Source organism: Micrasema longulum, unplaced genomic scaffold (genome assembly GCF_059751315.1).
Source record: "Micrasema longulum isolate JH-2025_06_02 unplaced genomic scaffold, ASM5975131v1 h1tg000299l, whole genome shotgun sequence".
NCBI lineage: Eukaryota > Metazoa > Arthropoda > Insecta > Trichoptera > Brachycentridae > Micrasema > Micrasema longulum.
In genome coordinates, this window is record NW_028277503.1 from 688984 (window position 1) to 705435 (window position 16452).

A 16452-nucleotide genomic window follows, 5' to 3' on the forward strand; every position below is an offset into this window, starting at 1 on the left:
CATACAACATAAATATATAAAATCAGCTTTAAAACTAAAAAAAAAAAACTAAAATAAACCTAATTATTAACGACGTTCTTACAAGGTTACATCATTTTGCAAAAACGTTAGAGATGGGACCAATTGATCAATGTAAATTGATCGAATAAAAAAATAGTTCATTTGACGTTGTTCATGAGAAAAGTATAAATGTCTTATTTTGTTGAATAGTTTTGTTAAACACTTTAATAGGCTTGGTTTTGCGTTTTTATATCAATTTTCGGAAACAGAGTTTCATGATTGCATGAAAAAACTGATAAAATCGATTTGATCAGTGATCAGTAATTTCCCATCACTAATGACATTAGTTTGACAGATGACATTCTTATCAAGCTATATTTTAAGGACTATAGTTTTAAACATTGAAATATGAATAACTAAGTGTCTATTCTAGTGCCAGCCCTGGCGACGCGGTGTCAGCGCAAGAAGCAAGAACTCGGAACTTACTTTCAATAGTAACTCCTAGCTGAAGCCCGTTAGTTGTGTCTCGAGCCATCATCATCAGTTGAAAACCGGCCGCGCGGGAGTAACCTGGTCCGAGGCGTAACTCGTTGCATCTGTCAAAATCTCTCTTCGCCGGCGAGCGTCAAATATGTCGAAAATGAACGTGAAATTCCCGAACGACGTTCTGGTGCCGGCTCTCGGCTTCGGGACGTGGCAGGTAAACTCAACCAACTACCTAATCCCTGCTTGAAATTGTGCTGCGGGCTTTTTGCAAGTTTTACAAGACCATTCAAGGCTTTATTGAATTCCTGTTACTAACTTTTACTGGTTATAATAATACTATACCACGTTAAATATCCGCTCAGTTTCCAACTCGATTCTGATGAGAATATTATTATCTTAAACCAACTTTTAAACGCGTGTTTTCAATAGACACTTGTTATCTTGGAAAATATTTTAATAGTTGTTTATTTTTTGTCTGCTTATTTTTACATCACTGTAAATATTTGTATGGAAATAAATATTTCACACCTTTTCCTAAAGGAAACTCTCTCCTTTTCCTCTTCTTTTATTTCCTTTTTATATTGATAACTAGTATCGATATCATTTTTTTTTAAATACTTACACATATTGCTAGTTCTATTGTAAGTAGTTATTTTATTTAAATATAAATATAAAGGTGGGAAGAAATTGCCATTTTGCGGAAAGCCCGCCAAAGTTAAGTTAATTTTTTTTTAAATTATTAATTTTATTTAGTTCTATGATTAACATAGTCTAATATATATTTTCAACACAATATTTACATCTATACTTATTCTAACATTATTTATCACCATTATACACTTAATATCCTAATTTATAATATTCACAGTTTCATATGTACATTTTCATTAATTATATTCACTATTTACACTATATATTACCTAATATTTTTCACATATATACTTTTTACATTTAATTTAAAATATATTTACATTTATTTTATTTTTTATGCTTTCTGGCATTTCCTCAAATAATTGTATTCCCTTGTACATAAGGCAGTTCTGGGACATTGCTTTTGATTTCTTTTCCAGTCTCATATTTTTAGATCCTCTTGTTGCATAGTTATGAAAGAACTCATTATTTTTCAGTTTATTTTGAAAATATCTCGGAACTATTCCTTTAATAGTTTTGTTTATTTCATTAGCAACATTGAATTTGATTCTTTGATCAATGGTCGTGATATCTAGAAGTTGAATCATTTTCTTAACTTTTGTTCGTCTCCCACATCTTAACATTATCCTCATCGCTTTGTTTTGTATTATTTAGAGTCTCCTTAGATCTCTTTCATTACTTAAATATAAAATACTGGAGCAATAATCAATGTGGGGAACGACAATACTTTTAAATATCACTAATTTATTCCTTATCCTTCCTAACAGGGATACCTTTTTGCGATTTTCTTACTCGTACAGTCTGCATTTTTTTAAAAAGGTAATTTAGAGTAAATAAATAAATAAATAATCATCGCCACAGTAAAATGTATATAATATATCTACTATATTTTTTAGTTAAAATATTATTAAAATAATATTATATTTTAAGTTAAGACCTATTCATGCGTATATGGTTATCGATATTTCAAAGAACTAACTCATCGTTTATTGAGTTTACTGTTTACCATATTGATGTGCCATATATATATGTATTTAAAAAAATAATTGTTTTTTATGTTTCTGATCCTATATTTGTGGTGATATACTTATGTGTCTGTGTCAACTAATTGCTAGTCCCATCTCAACACATTACTTCATGGAGTTGGGACTTATGTCTCAAATAATGTACAATAAACTTAGGTATGTAAATACATTGTCATTATCATTTTCTCGACGCAACAAAAAGTAGGCACACAGGGCATTACTCGTACGCGAATTACAGCGTGTCTCGATCATTTGTTCATATCCAAATATTTAATATTTGTAGACACATACTAAATCGAGAAAATTAATCAAGTTCTTGAAAAATTGAGTCTAGCCACTTACGGGACGTTTTTACACAGTAGGCAGAATACGGTCGTGAGTGAATGTGAATACTTTAACCATTAAGCTAGGGTTTCCTAGGACAAAGGTGCCCGCATTTTAACGGCCGTAGTGAACGGTGATGCGGTAGACAGCCGTCGTAACGTCGACTAGAGAGTGGTTTCCTAGTGAAACGGTGTTAAATGGTGTTGATAACACCGTTTTCCTAGGAAACCACACTCTAGTCACCGTTACGACGGTTATCCACCGCATCACCGTTCACTACGGCCGTTAAAATACGGGCACCGCTGTCCTAGGAAACCCTAGCTTAAACCAGTCAATGTTATGTTAAACCCTGCAAATGCTTTATGCTGGAAAAATATGACATTTTGTCACTCATTATTCACTATACACAAGTAGTCGAGCGGTCATCTCGATTGCTTTATCATTTGAAATTGACAATGAGGAACTTCTGCCCTACGGGAAATTGGATACAAAAAATGTTTTCATGCGCGCGGTAAAAATTAGAGCATTAAATTGTACTGCAAAATTTCTTGAAAATGTACGAAAAAATAATAAAAAACGTTTTAATAAAAACGCACTACTTTGATTGACGTCACTGGTTCATATGAACCAACCGATGATGTGACAGCTGTGAAAGATATCCGGTTAGCTTACCGTAAACGGACCAATGGGAAGAACTAACAGTGAACAACCTCTGACGTCACACGCGGAGTTATTTCAGAAATACAAAACTTTAAAAAATCATAGCACTGATAATTTTGAAAAATTTTGGCTTAGTTTAATAGTCTATTAACAAATTAAAAAAAGACACTGAATTTCCTCATTCAATTATACAGCGTATAAAAATGTGGCATCACTAACAAATATGTATTTATCTAGGGCTCTTCTTTCACAATTCCGCGATGTATTGTTTCTAGTCATTTCGTGGGGTAATTGATGACATCTTTAAAAAAGCATCTATTTTACAAACTTTCAAAGAAAAAATCCCACTTATTTACAAAATTCTCGAAACCATAGATTGCCAAACAATTTAACTTTACAAAGATGCGATATAACTGCAGCTTTAAATCGTTATTCATATGTTGAGAAAAAAAACTTTAATAATCTTCCAGAAATCTTAAAATCAAGAGCAAATATTGAAACATTTAAATCTAAATTTAAAAACACACTAGACCCATCCTATCGCGAACTCCATACAGTAGAAAATTGTGTATCTTTTATCGACAAGTCGTGACGAATTTTAACTCCCCCACACAAGAATTGTTTTTTTCATTTCCGCAATGGAAAACGTTAATGTAAATATATTTATTGAATTTATGTAAAAAAAATAATTTAGTATTGATATTGCATACTTATATATTTTATCTGAATAAATAAATAAACGAATGAAAGAAAACTTTATGAATTTTCACAAAGAAAACTGCCAGTAATGTAATAATGTAAATATTTATTTTATTTTATAAGATACATACTTAAAAGCATTTGTATTTTAATACAATTTCACGTGCATTTATATATTTGCAATTATATAATTACACACAATATATGGAATTATATTTGTTGTCTTTTTTAAAAAAAAATACTTAAGCAATTCAAAATAAGTTGTAAATGTGTACTTGATAATTAAGAATTATTCCTAAGAGATTATTCGCAAAATCCGGAGTATAATAAAATATGTCGATCTTGTTATTTCGACAGTATAATATACTGTCATATATATAACATTTTATGTTGTTTTCCCGACACATGCGAGCCAAAGGTGTGTGATATATTGCATCGAGTCTTTTCAACCCCGCATTTATTTGCATTTCTTGGTTAAAATTAAATGTTTTAAAAATAAATTTTATATCGAAAACAACGCGGTGTTTTGTTAGGGAATCAAAATGAAAAAGAGTTAGAAGTTGCTAATAATTTGAATGTGGGTCAGAAATTTGGGATTTATATAAAAAGTATTTTAAAAACTTTTTTTTGAATAGATTCTGTCGAATTTTCATGGTTTTGATACTCAAGAGTTTTTTTAGTAACTAGATACAAATTTTGTGTTTTGATATGTATATACATAATAGTAAAATGAGGAAAATATCCCTGTCTAAACACGAGTTTTCATTCTATTATAGAGGTAGAAACGTTATTATTAATTGCGTATGTACAAAACATTTGTAATTTTATATTTATTTTGCTAACAATTTTATTAATAAATATATATATATATATATATAAATCGTTATATTGGAAGGTAACAGCAATGTGATTTCTTTGTTTAGATCTATAATTTGAAACATTTACATTTATAGTCAATTTGTTTATGCTCCGCCATTTTAATATTACTAATCTTGCTCTCCTCAAATAATTGATTGAGAAACTCGATTGAATTAAATTGTAAGCACAGCGACGTAATTACAAAAATGTTATTTCATATAATATTATTATTACGTATTTTATGACTTCAAGGTTGATCCACTTTCATCAATAAAATAATATATAATCTAATTCATGACAAGTATCACTCTATTTAGTTACCAATGTATTATGGATAAATTAATATTGTCAGGTAGTATGTAATAAATACGTACATGTTGTGTCCGAGCGGGTGAAGAATAAAATTCTGAATGTTAAATAGAACTAGAATCTTAGATTAGTGCTTTTGACTCGATGGAAACTCTCGAGTGAAACTCCTTAAAAGGGTAATCGAGTGGAGATAGCCCGCCTCGTTGTGTAGTGATTGGCGCGTTCGCCTACCATTCTTGAGGTCTTAGGTTCGATTTCTGGCAGAGGGGACGTGAAATAATGATTTTAAAGGTGGTTCTACACTACACTGTTTCATAGTTCCTGGGCTGGCGCCTAAAATACGTCGCATTTGGTGTACCGATGCAGTCCTCTATGCATCGCTGGATTCGGAAAGGGGAATGGTGATGATGAAAGGAAACTGGTAATTTAAAAGTATAGGAATCTACTAAGTAAGAGAAATCAATTAACCAAAAATTGTTTTTGTCTACGCGGTTTTACAGGGCCATAACGTGAAACTTAAGAAGAACATTTTTTATGATGTACTTTAAAAAATATCTTAATAATTTCTTGGAAAATCGCATTTTTTAATATATATATATATATATATATATATATATATATATATATATTAAATAGATTGTAAACGTATTTGACCAACGAAGTGATAAGCACAGTAATCAACATATTACAACAGAGATGAAGAACGTTTTAGAAAAGGTAATATAGAAGTCTGGGCATCTACAGGGCTTATGACATGTCATTGGCTGGTTTAAGTGGCCACTTTACATACTGTGCAACATTTACCATTCTACCCATATTTAAAAATCTGAATTCCTTCAATTCTTTCATCTGCTGATGTTTGTGAAGTCAAAGAGCTGAAACCTTTATTTATGCGGGTGAGATTCATCTAATTGAATTATTTCACATACACACTTTCACCTGATTTCATCATTCGTAACGCTCGTCATACATTGATTTCCCACTCATTCGTCTGAGAGATCGCATTTGGACCGCGTTCACTCGGCTTTCATCGTTCTTCTGCCAGTTCCATGTTTCACTTCCAAACATAAGTGTTGGGATTAAAACTCCGTTGTGCACTGTTTAGCTTCGATTTTTCGGTCTTTTACTAATTTTCTGATCAAACCGTCGGCCTCCTGGTTTTAATTTTATTTTTTTCATTTGCCTACCGTGCAAGAGGTCTCGGGTTTGATTCCCGACACAGTTGATATGAAATATTTATTTAAAGGGGTGTTTTTACACTAGAATATTTCATAGTCCCAGTACTGGTACCTGCAGTGTGAGACTAATCATCTTACCTTCATGTAACAAAAAATAATCTAGATACGCTGCGATTGGTGTACCAATACAGTGCTCCATGCACCATTTGGTGCGGGAAGGGAAAAATGATGATAATGAATCAAATGGTATTTAGGAAAGTAAAATTTCAGAGGAGTTGAAATTTAACTTGATTCATTAATTATGTAATGAAGGGTGCGGTTATGTAGTTTCTGAAAACTTTTAGCCTGATTAGTTTAAGTAATTAGATACATTTATTTATGTTGTTTTTCAGAATTTATTATAGTTTTAAAGTAAATTAATTGAATTTTACATGCCAATAAATATCTTGTTTCCGTACCTATATATCAGACAGTATACAAGTGTACCTAGATAAAACCATACAATAATAGGGAATATCACTTTTTTTTACATTTTTGTTTGAGGATTTTGTAACTAGTAAGTACCCCCCCCCCCCGTATTCTATTTCTGAGGAAGGACATCACAGGCCAATGCTCGATAGGTGGACATCATTATTATACCCAAGTAGATAGAACACATTTACTGCAATATAACTACCCAAGTCAACGGATGGAAGGGTTAAGGAATTGTTGTTTAAACACAGGCAGAATGGTGAATGTTACACAGTGTGTAAAGTGGCCACCTAAACCAGCCAACGACAGGCCATAATAATAATGTTTGGATAATTTATATAGCGCCATTTTTATGAAAATCACCTCAAGGGCGCTGTACAATAAATAAATATCCCTACACGTCTTGCAGCTACAGAGCGCATGGACGGTTGGGATTCTAGTTCCTAGTCTTCAATTATGATATATATGAGCTAGTTAACAGAACGTCTTGCAGCTACAGAGCGCATGGACAGTAAGAAATCTAGCCCCTATTTAAATTTTTATTTTTAAATTTTTTATTTGACAATGAAGTTTAGAGTTTAAGTGATATTTTAAAAACGAAATAAAAAGCAAATTTATAAAATTAGAATTTAGATAACAACAAGTCTTGCAGCTACTGAGCGTCTGGACGGTTGAAATCCTAGATCCCATTTACTAAATTGAGATATTTGATACGTAGTTGATAACATTTACATAATATGATAAAAATAATATGATAGCTAACATCACAAAAAGTCTTGCAGCTTCAAAACGCATCAACAAATGGAATTTCAACAACATAAGAATGATTTTAAAAAGTTAATAATAAAAAATAATTTTAAAAAACGCAATAATAATACATTGAGCAAAGAACTAGTAAGTATGGCAATTAAGTGAACATGTAACAGCACAAAAGGTAAAATATAAAAAACTTAACAAAGATAGCATTCCTTAACTTATTATTAAGGTTAACAAGACAATAGACGATACTCAAACTCAAACTCGTCCCTGTTTTATTTTGGTGTGCAGTAAACAGGATCTATATACTAACTAAACCGTCGGAAATATGTCATAATTAAAATAAAAATACTTTTATTTGTATCATCGCCATCATTCCTTTCCGCACCGAATGGTGCATAGCGCACTGCACTGGTACACTGGTCGTAGTGCATCTTGATAATTTTTGTTTCATGAAGGTAAGATGATCAGTCTTACGCTTCAGGTACCAGTCCAAGTACTATTAAATATTCTAGTGTTAAAACACATTTTAAAATAAATATTTCATGTCAACCATGTCGGGAATCGAACCAGAGACCTCTTGCATGGTAGGCAAACGCACTAACTAAAACCACTTTTTTTTTTTAGTAAAAAAGAAATACTTGGGTTCTTATGATTTATTTAATTTTGAAGGCAATTTTCAACGAGTTGTAAATAACTCACTATTAGAAAATGGGAATCAAGTTGGGGTAAAGTAGGATTTGAACTACGGACCTTCGGTCCGTGAGTTCGAGACAGTAGCCACAGGACCACAACCCGATCAAAATATTTTAACGATTATTGTTTTTAATAACTTATTATTTACATAATGAGGAAGTTCAGTGATTTAAAAAAAAGTTGGTTTTAGACTATTAAACTAAGCCAAAAATTTTTTTTATGAGTATTTTTATTAAAAGCGCGATGATTTTTTAAAAGTTTTGTACTTTTGAAATTACTTCGCGTGTGGCGTCGATGAGTTCTGCTCATTGGTCTGTTAACTTACCGTAAACTGGAAATCGATCACAACTCTCGTATCATTAAATGATTCTCTAGTGTTGTCGTGCAAAGTAGTTCGTTTCTATTAATATAATTTTAATTAATTTTTTTTTATACATTTTCAAGAAACTTTGCCGTACAAGTTATTGCTCTAATTTTTACCGCGTGTAAGAATACTTTTTTATATCTAATTTCCCGTAGGGCTGAACTTCCTCATTTCATCCTGTTTTCAAGCTATACATGCTCCATTATCAAGTAATAATCAAGAAATAATATCTTCTTTCTTATCCAGGTATAATTTTAAAATATACCTTTATAAGTAATCTTGTGTAGTTCTGAAACTGCTCGGTGATTAAATAAACAATATGTGGTAAAAAAAAGGGTTTTTATTTTTATTTTTACTATGTAATAAATAACTACAATGTTTGTACTTCAAATAAAAAAATAAAAACATGTCATTTATACATTCAGATTATAATATAATAGATTCACTCTTTATTAAAACAACTAGAAATGAGAAAACGTTCAAAAAGGCTATAAAAAATAGATAGAGGAGCTAGGTAGAAGTAAAATGGATTGTATCATTCACCTGCTCTACAAATGTATAGTTTTGTTATGTTTTAGTTCTTCTATTGTGCGTTTTATAATATAAATATTTAAAAAAAACAAAATATAAACATAAATAAAATATAAAATTACATACGTAGTGTTTAAAACTGTCTGAACATTTGTCTCTGTATATTAAGTCTTCTTTGTTTATTCTCACATATACAAATATTAAAAAAAAAGTATATTGTAAGTATATTGTATATAAAAAGTAAGTGTCCTCGGCACGGGTAACGCCAGTGAGGTCACATTATTTTAATTAATAATATTTGTTTATAATGAGAAAAAAAATATACATAACAAAAAACTAACATTTATACAGCATGTATTGTAAACCCTCACACATCCGAAACCATGATGATCGGTATGCACATAGACATATTAGCATATTGAAAAAAAAATAGTAGCGTTTCAAAACTAAAAAATAAATAATTGAAAACCGAATAGTTGCTTACTTCTGCAGGGAAGAAAACATGCGTGCGTAGAGGGTAGGTAGCTCTGCGCTCTGCCGAAGTAAGTAACTATTTGTTTCTTTTAATATTAATTTTTTAAATTTTGAAACGCTTCTAATTTTTTTTTTCAACATGACATCTTGCTTTTCTTGCATGTATTATTAAATAACTTATCTGGATTGTATTTTTTAACATGCATAAATTTTTATTATGTACTTTGTATGTTGATGTGCCATAATATAAAAAAATGTATTGATTAGTATAGAAGAGTCTCGACTTAACTTCCTAACAAGTCGGGACTTCAAAAAAAAAAAAAAAATTGTGCTGTAATAAAATTGTCTCATCATTCCCTTTCCGCCCTTTATGATGCATAGGGCACTGCATTGGTACACCAATCGCAGCGTATCTTGATCATTTTTGTTCCATGAAGGTAAGATTATCGGTCTTACGCTTCAGGTACCAGTCCAGGGACTATGAAATATTCTGATATAAAAACACTCTTTTAAATAAAGCCGGGATGACAAATTGTGTGTATTAAATAAAATAATACTTTTATGTATCGTATGATCAGCGCTATGAATTTTTTAAAGTTTTATAATTTTGAAATTACTCCGCGTGTGACGTCACAAATTCTCTTCCGTGAGTTCTGCTGATTGTAGAGTTGGCTTCTTGTAAACCGAAAATCTAACACGACACTCGATCATTAGTTGCTTCGATAGAACTAGTTACCGTTCAAAGTACTTAGTTTTTATTAAAATATTTTTTTAATGTACATTTTAATAATAATTGTAATTATTATGAAGTCAATGCGATATAAAAACTGACGCTGATCATTATTTATAACAAAGCATTCATTAATATTTAGTCAACATCTTTGTTTTGAAAAGTGTAATATGATGCAATATAGTTAAAAGTTACTAATGGATTCCTGAATAAATTTATTTTTGTTAATCCTGTAACTTAAGTGCATTTTTTCAATATTTTGATAAAGATATTTATTTATCTCAATGTCGTAGCAGGTTTTACAACATTTTTAAAGAAATAAACAAATTGGACTGTCCAATATATTCATCATCATCATCATTCCCTTTCCGTACCTATTGGTGCATTGGTACACCAATCGCTGTGTATCTTGATAATTTTTGTTGCATGATATTACAATGAAATAACTTTGTTTTTTGTATGTAGTGTGTACCACTTTATTTTGTATAATTTAATCAGGAAAATACTATGCCTTAATTACAAACTAACATGATATAAAATGTATACAGGGAGGAAGAGTGGGTGTGGCTAAGGGAGAAGAGAGGGGAGAGGGTAGAAACCAAGGGTTTTAGGGTGGATTTAGGAATTGGGAACATATTCAAAATACGATTATTAATTGAATTTATTTCATAATAAATAATATTTAAATTGTTATTTACAGCCTTTCTAATTTATAATATTTCTAAGTGCTAGTTTGTAATAAACCCCGAAGAAGGCATAGTAGGCCGAAACTAGTTAGTTATTAAATTATAAAAAATAAAGTGGTGCATACAAAAAACACTAAATTAATTTAATTGTTATAATATATTGGATAATAATGTTCCACTAAATTAGAGCTTCAAATATTAAAAAAAAAATAGATTGTCGCAGAGGTCCGAGGTTCGTACCACACTCTGCCGTAACTTCCCGTGATTCCCATTTTCTAAAAGTGAGTTATTTACTGTGTCCTAGCGCACGAAGAATATCGTTATATGTTTAAAAAGAACCATAACCCTAGACTAGTGTTTTCGACTCGACGGCTGCTCAGGTAAAAATCCTAAATCGAGTGGAAAAAGACCCTCTAGTTGTAAAATGGTTGGCGTATTCGCCTACCATTCTTAAGGTCCTGGGTTCGATTGCTTGCAGGGTGGACGTGAAGGTGACGTCAGAGATTCTTGCGAACAATAACCAATCAATTATGTGTCGTGATAGATATCCGGTTTCTGGCTATTTTTTCTATGTTTAGTGTATTTTTAAAGCTACTGGGTTCTACTTTTAAATTTTAGTACGACTCACCGACGACAACTCGTGACGTTATGAGCCGAATAATTTCAAAATTACAAAAGTTAAGATAAAATCAATGATAATCCAAAGACGACACATATATATATATTTTTAATTGGCTTAGTTTGTAGTTTATTAACAAATAAAAATCATTTTTTTAAATTCACTGAACTTCCTAATTAAAAATGAGCAAATCGCAAATGGCCAAAAACATCTCACAGTATTATTTATATTTATTATAAATACGGTCTAAGACAATAAAAACAGTTATATGAAGAAACAAATGTATAAGAAACTGAACAAAAATAACTTAAAGCTATGTAGCAAAGACAAACAAGGGCAGTAAAATAATGGTATACAATATATTCATAAACACGAAAAACATATAAGACTTCGAGCTGAACCGTGCCAATCCATCTTCATCCCACACTGTTTTAGTGGCGAAGAGATCTACGAAAAGCCGGAAGATCTATCCCAAAGAATTCCAAGTTATGTGACGAATTGACTAATCTACACATTCTGGACATTGGGGCATAAAAACAAGAGTTACTTTTAGAAGATTTAATAAATAGCAGATTTTGACTTCTGGTGCCATGGTTGGGAACATGAAAAGAAATTGATTGCAACAGAGATGGGACATCACTTAAAGCATTAAGTATTTTGAAAATGCATATAAGGTCCATCTCAGTTCTATAATATTATTAATAGATAACTGTATTTCAAAATTGGAATAATTTCCCGCTTACAATAGAAAATTAAGATTTGTCTTTAATTTTATCTACAAAGTAAAATTAAGTTTTCTGTATGAAAAGCAGAATATGTATTCATTTTTTTCTTCGAAACATGTTCAATTATAGGACACCGACGATGATACTTCAAATGTTCCTGCAAACATACTCATTTTCGTACACAAATATCGGTTTTTCTTTATGGACAGTCGAGGATAACTCTGTTAACTTCCCATTGTAATCGGGGCTCTGGGCCGCGATTACCAACGCTATCTTTATCGCTACATATCGAGACGGTATAAACTAACATCGATATTTTTGTACGAAAATGTATAATATATTTGAATGAAAATTCATAGTATCTTCAGCGGTCACCAGTGGTCACTAGAACACGTTTAAAAATAAAATTGTACACGTATTATATTTTTCGCACAGGAAACTTAATTTTACTTTGTAGGTAATGTTTTAATTAGGCCCAGCAAAGTTAATTGTTTTGACGAAGAAACTCGTTTACTAGCAGCGAGGTCCTTATTTCGAGGTTTTATTTACAGATACCGATCCGAATATTTGGCAATCCGGCTGACTGGAGTTCGGATAAACGGAGTTCTACAGGGTGTTCTTTAAACCCTGTCCCATCCGAAACCACAATGATCAGTATGGGCAAAAAGACATATTAGCATATTAAAAAAATATTTAGAATCAAGAAAAATTTTCAAGGGAGAAGTGAGGGGAGCGCGGCGCAGTATCAGATTCCCCCCTCCCCTCACCTCGTTTCTTCCATGCAGAAGTTAGCAACTTGCTTGGTGATTTTTTTGATATTTTATTTTTTTAAATTTTATTATTTCTAAAATAATAATTTAATGTGCCAATATGTCTTCTTGCTCATACTGATCATCGTGCTTTTGGATGTGACGGGGTTTAAAGAACACCCTGTATAACAAAAAAATATGGGAGGTTAGGGTTCTAAAGATATAGATCATCATCATAATCATTCCCTTTCCGCACCTTATGGTGCATAGGGCACTGCATTGGTACACCAATCGCAGCGTATCTAGTTTTTTTTTTTTTTCATAAAAGGTCAGTCTTACGCTTCAGATACCAGTCTAGGGACTATGAAATTTTCTAGTGTGAAAACACGCTTTGAAATAAATATTTCATATCAACCATGTCGGGTTCGAACGTCGCGGGTTCCTGAGTGGTAGGCACACGCGCTGACCATTACACCATGAGGCCGACCGATATAGGTACACATATTAAATCTAAAAATGTTTCAGGCGTTTCTTAAAAGTGGTAATTAAAGGTGCATTATTTGTATGAAGAGATAGTTCATTCGAAAATCGGCCACATTGAACAGAAAAAGAATGAAGACCTTCGTAAAAAAAATATTCTTACGCGCGGTTACAAAACGGCTACAAAACGGTTACAAAACGGCTACAAAACGGTTACAAAACGGCTACAAATGCGGCTACAAAAAAATATTTTTTTGGTTATGATGTCATTCTGTAGTTTATCAACTTTATTTTTATAAAAATCATGAGTTGAGTTGCAAATGCAGTTTAAAATCATACTTCTGATGGTTTGAAAATAGTGTTTGGAAGCAAACAGCAATATCCATCAGCCATTTTATTCGACCAATGACAGGCTTGAGATTAAAATTTTCAAAAGGGCCGTGCCATACAAATATTAAAAAAGTTTTTTGAATTCGTGTTTCTATTAAAGCTAATTTATTAGTATCTTTATTGATATCAGTGAAAATAACATTTCTAACATGGAGACTCTTTTTGGCATTAGTGTAGCAGTTTTTGTTATTTTTCTCAACAACGCCAAAACAGGAGTTTGCTATCTTTGCTTCCAATGCCCTCATTGTACGGCAAAGATTCTTGAAAATGGACGAAAATTATTTGAATAAAAGTAACTACTTCGAACGTCGTAACTAGTTCATATGAATCAATCAATGATAAGATAGCTGAGATAGATTTCCAGTTTACGGTAAGTTAACGGACATTGGTCCGCCGATTGCGGCAGAACTGACCGAGAAAACGAGTAGGTACATTCATTTCAGATATTTTTAAAAACAAAATCGAAGAAAAAACAAGTATTTTAATCAGGCTTTTATAATTATAAAAGCCAGAACAGCCTTTTATATTTATTAATCTTCGAGACTTTTTGCAGTTTAGTTTAATTTATTAGGGAAAATAATAGGGTTGTGGTTATTTTAGGAAGATAGATGTATTTTTAGTAGATTCGTATTTTTTTTCCGATTCCGAATATGTATTTAACTCATTTTCGAAAAAAATGTTAAAAGCGTCCTTCTTTCTTATGACGGCAGAATAGTCTATTAACGAACAAAAAAGTAATCAAAACACACTGAACCCTCTTTGCTGAAGAGTGGTGTGGCATGGTTAGGAATGGAAAGTGTTATATCCTAAGAAGAGCGAAGTGATAGTGAAAATAACAAAGGAAATCTTCCGGTCACGCTTCAGAATACATTGGGTGATTTTTTGTAACAAATTTGTTTTTACACATACATTCTCCTCGATGCAATTTAAAAAATAAATTCATTCGACGCCATTAATCTCCGTAATACAATATAATATGTACGTTTGACAGGTTTGGGCGGGATCACGCGACCAGCTCCAATTTTAGTTATAGCTTGGTGAAAGTACGTCCATGGAATCGACTTTTACAAAATGGAGTAAGACCAAAATGTCATATTATAAATATAATTCAACCTTCGGCTCCCTGTGCCAGAGGCGTGCATGGGTTGATAGCCGATACAAACATGATGTGTTAACATTATATGTGATTTTTTTTTATTTTATTTATTTTCTTTTATTCAGGAAACATACAGTACAGTTACAAAGTTTAATATTTTACACAATTGGACTTAATTCTAATGGACCAGTGAAGTTTCCATATTAAAAAGCAATTAAATCTAATGTTAATTATGAAAGTATAAAAAAGAGAAGGAAAAAGAAAACATAAATGAAAGTTGTTTAAATATTTAAATTTAAGTGAAAAAAAAAATATATTTTAAGGTTTGTAGTTTGTAGTGACTATTTACAAATGGAAATAATATTAAAAATGAAGAAAACTTGTAAGAGTAATTAAGAATTAAGAATGGAAATAAAGAATGAAAAAAATACTCAGATTTAAAAATAAAATAAAATAGTAATAACATTTTTTTTTTTTTAAAAAAGGAAAAACATAAACACATATTTATTTTAAGAGATTCAAAGAAACGATGAGAAGAATCTTTAAGTGAAATATAAGACAGTAAATTTAAATTTAGGTCAATTTAAAAAACATCTTCAAAATTAATGACACATTATCGTAAGAACAGCAATATATTGATTTTATTAACATATATAATATAAGTAATTAAAAGTAGTTTAAAAGTATAACAAGTATAAAAACATGCCAATGGCAGCAGAGAAAAAAGAAAAAATAAAGAAGGAATAACAAGTATGGCAAGTAATCATTTAAAATTTGAAAAAGCAATCTAAGGAGAAGATTTTAAACCAAGAAAAGTCGATAAAATTTCATTAAAGCGATTTTAGAAGTAATACAAAATTTCAAAAGAGAAATTTAATTTATAATAATAATATGAATGTATGTAATTTGAGTGATATAAGAGAAAAAGGGACCAACCGGAGTTTTATTCAAAAGTTTTCAATACACTATTTGATGATGATGATGATGAGTGATGTTATTTTATCGATTTTTTATTAAAACTATTGTGTCATAATATATTATATCCCCTCATATTAGCACCTTTTCTGATCGGGAATATCTCGTACAAATAAAATATGTAATATGTAAAGTTAAAAACGATGTATTTTGTCATAAATAAATAAATCTTAATTTTAATCTACATAATATTAGTAAAACTAGATATACCTCTAATAGTTTATCATTATAATCCCCCTTTACGAACCTTGTGGTGGATAGGGCACTAAATCAGTAAATCAAATATTTATAAGCTTGATCATCTGTTAGGTATATGAAGATAAGGTGGTTTATCGCCAGGAACAATGAAATATTTCACTTTAAAAAACATGTATTTACTCAATATTATTAGAAAACTTAGCGAGCATTCGTTTGGGCCCCTTGTACGCCCCCGTAAAACGTCCTGCTGGAAAATTGGGGTGTTTTTACATAAAGAATAACGACCCAGTAATTTGCGTTATTTTCGAACGACATCGTTTCC

General features: G+C 31.1%; 1 protein-coding gene across 1 annotated transcript in view; it reads left to right on the forward strand.

The window, feature by feature from the left end:
* The first annotated feature begins 353 nt into the window (after nucleotides 1–353).
* LOC148282752 (1,5-anhydro-D-fructose reductase) overlaps nucleotides 354–16452 on the forward strand; it is a 40876-nt gene continuing 24777 nt past the window's right edge. Inside the window, exon 1 of the mRNA XM_088224607.1 lies at nucleotides 354–700. Coding sequence (XP_088080733.1) covers nucleotides 632–700 — 69 coding nt within the window. The 5' untranslated portion in view covers nucleotides 354–631. The remainder of the gene's footprint in view (nucleotides 701–16452) is intronic.